This window comes from Populus alba, chromosome 13 (assembly GCF_005239225.2).
Source record: "Populus alba chromosome 13, ASM523922v2, whole genome shotgun sequence".
In the NCBI taxonomy this organism is placed as follows: domain Eukaryota; kingdom Viridiplantae; phylum Streptophyta; class Magnoliopsida; order Malpighiales; family Salicaceae; genus Populus; species Populus alba.
In genome coordinates, this window is record NC_133296.1 from 4,407,818 (window position 1) to 4,409,615 (window position 1,798).

The following is a 1,798-nucleotide window of genomic DNA, read 5'->3' on the forward strand; positions in this document are numbered from 1 at the left end:
TTGATTTTTTTTTTGCGATTTTATCCTCCATTTTTTATTGTTATGTTTTTAAACCTCAACAAGTTTTAAAATTGATATATATATTATTTCTTACTTTAACATGATCTGGGCTTCTTGGTTGAGCCTGATTTTAGAATTTAACGAGTTGAGAATTTGAGATATTAACTTAAGTTTAGGTGATTTGTCTGAGTTTATTTTTTCAAGTTCATGTTTTTTTATTTCAGTTTCATCCTTTAATATTTAATTTTTTTTTTGTTGTTTTAAAGTGGGGGAAAAAACTCAAAATTAAGCTGTTTTTTTTTTTTTTTTTTAAGTTTACTATGCAAGATAATTGAAATTTTTGTTAAAAATAATTTAGTGGTCGAAAAAAAAAAAAGATAGAACTCCATTTGCGTTTTAGTCTGTTAAAACCAAACTTAATGGATATTTTATTTCCTAGTTTTTGTTCCTGAAAATATGCTTCTTTAATAACTGTGAATTTTTTTTTTCTCCCTACCTGGGCTACAACCCTCCTCAGCCCTGTAAGTACCTCCGCCCTTGGGTTCAGCAACCTTTTTATTTATGAAAAAAAATACGACAGGTAGAGGAAATAACGATGGGAACATGTCAAATATAATCTCAGGGCTATTACTGCTACATGTCTTCTTATTATATGTGTTGTCCGACTAGAATGATTTCTGGAGATAGTCGACTACCTTCTTGTCCAGTCGGAAGGCCTTGGCGAGGACATCAGGATTAATGGGTGGATCCGACCCAAACACCGCATTCGCAACTGTAATGACACCAGGGTTCTGGCTGCTTAAGCCGGCGAAAGCAAGCGCTTTGGTTTTTCCCATATTGAATTGGAAATGAATGAGTCCAATCGGAAACACAAAAACATCTCCAGGTTTCAAGGCTTTGGTGATCAGGCGATTATCTCCGTTAGCTAAGTTTGACGTAACAAAGCCAACATAGAGGGTACCCTCCACAACTACTATGATCTCAGTGGCGCGAGGGTGAGTGTGGGGAGGGTTCAGGCCATATGGAGCGAAATCAATGCGAGCTAAGGATATGCCAAGAGTGTTGAGCCCTGGAATTTTTTCAACATTGACAGCAGTGACATTTGAACCAACACGACCGGAAGTGTCCCCTGGAATGTTGAGTCCAGAAGAGAAGAAATCCTTCTCAGTAACATCCTTTGGGTCCTTGCAGAATTTGCCATTCACAAACACTGCATGAGAAAGACATTCGATACCCTTATAAAGTCATCAATTAATAGAGAATATTGAACATATCGGAAAGTAAAGGAATAATAAAATATATACTGCAGGATGCATGATATTTTCAGTGCAATACTGTCATGTAACTCTTAACGAAATACTTCAAGAGCGCATACCACCATCGGTTTCATCCACTGCTACACAGAAGTCCTGAAGAGGACTGGGATCGAAGGCAGAGGCAAATGAAGAAGCCAGAGCCAAGAGGACAAAAACTAGTAGAAACTTTAGCCCTTCCATTAGATTCCACGATGGTTTTTCTTTAGGAGATGGGTGAGATATCTTGCATGGATGCTAGGTTATTTATAGATTGGAGTCATTGAATTGGTCGACGTTATCTCTAAAAGAAGCCGACGAAGACTTGCTCGAGTCTTTAGTACGTAGTTGCTCGTTCTTTGATGGCAGTGATGAAACCGATTGACAAGATAGTAGAAATCACTCATTAATTCCTCCATAGATTCAAAAAACTTGACAATATGTATCATATGCCAATATTTTCTTGCTAAGACTGTTTCCAGCATGATACTTTTCCTTTAAGCTAC

At 37.2% G+C, this 1,798-nt stretch overlaps 1 protein-coding gene across 1 annotated transcript; it reads right to left on the bottom strand.

Annotated features, from left to right (window-relative positions):
- Window positions 1-537: 537 nt before the first annotated feature.
- On the bottom strand, window positions 538-1,528 carry LOC118036453 (germin-like protein subfamily 1 member 7). Its single transcript, XM_035042149.2, has 2 exons — window positions 1,376-1,528; window positions 538-1,210 (listed from the first exon to the last, which is right to left on the bottom strand). The coding sequence occupies exons 1-2, from the start codon at window positions 1,494-1,496 to the stop codon at window positions 666-668; spliced, it is 666 nt and encodes a 221-aa protein (XP_034898040.1). The 5' UTR covers window positions 1,497-1,528; the 3' UTR covers window positions 538-665.
- Between the last annotated feature and the right edge of the window lie 270 nt (window positions 1,529-1,798).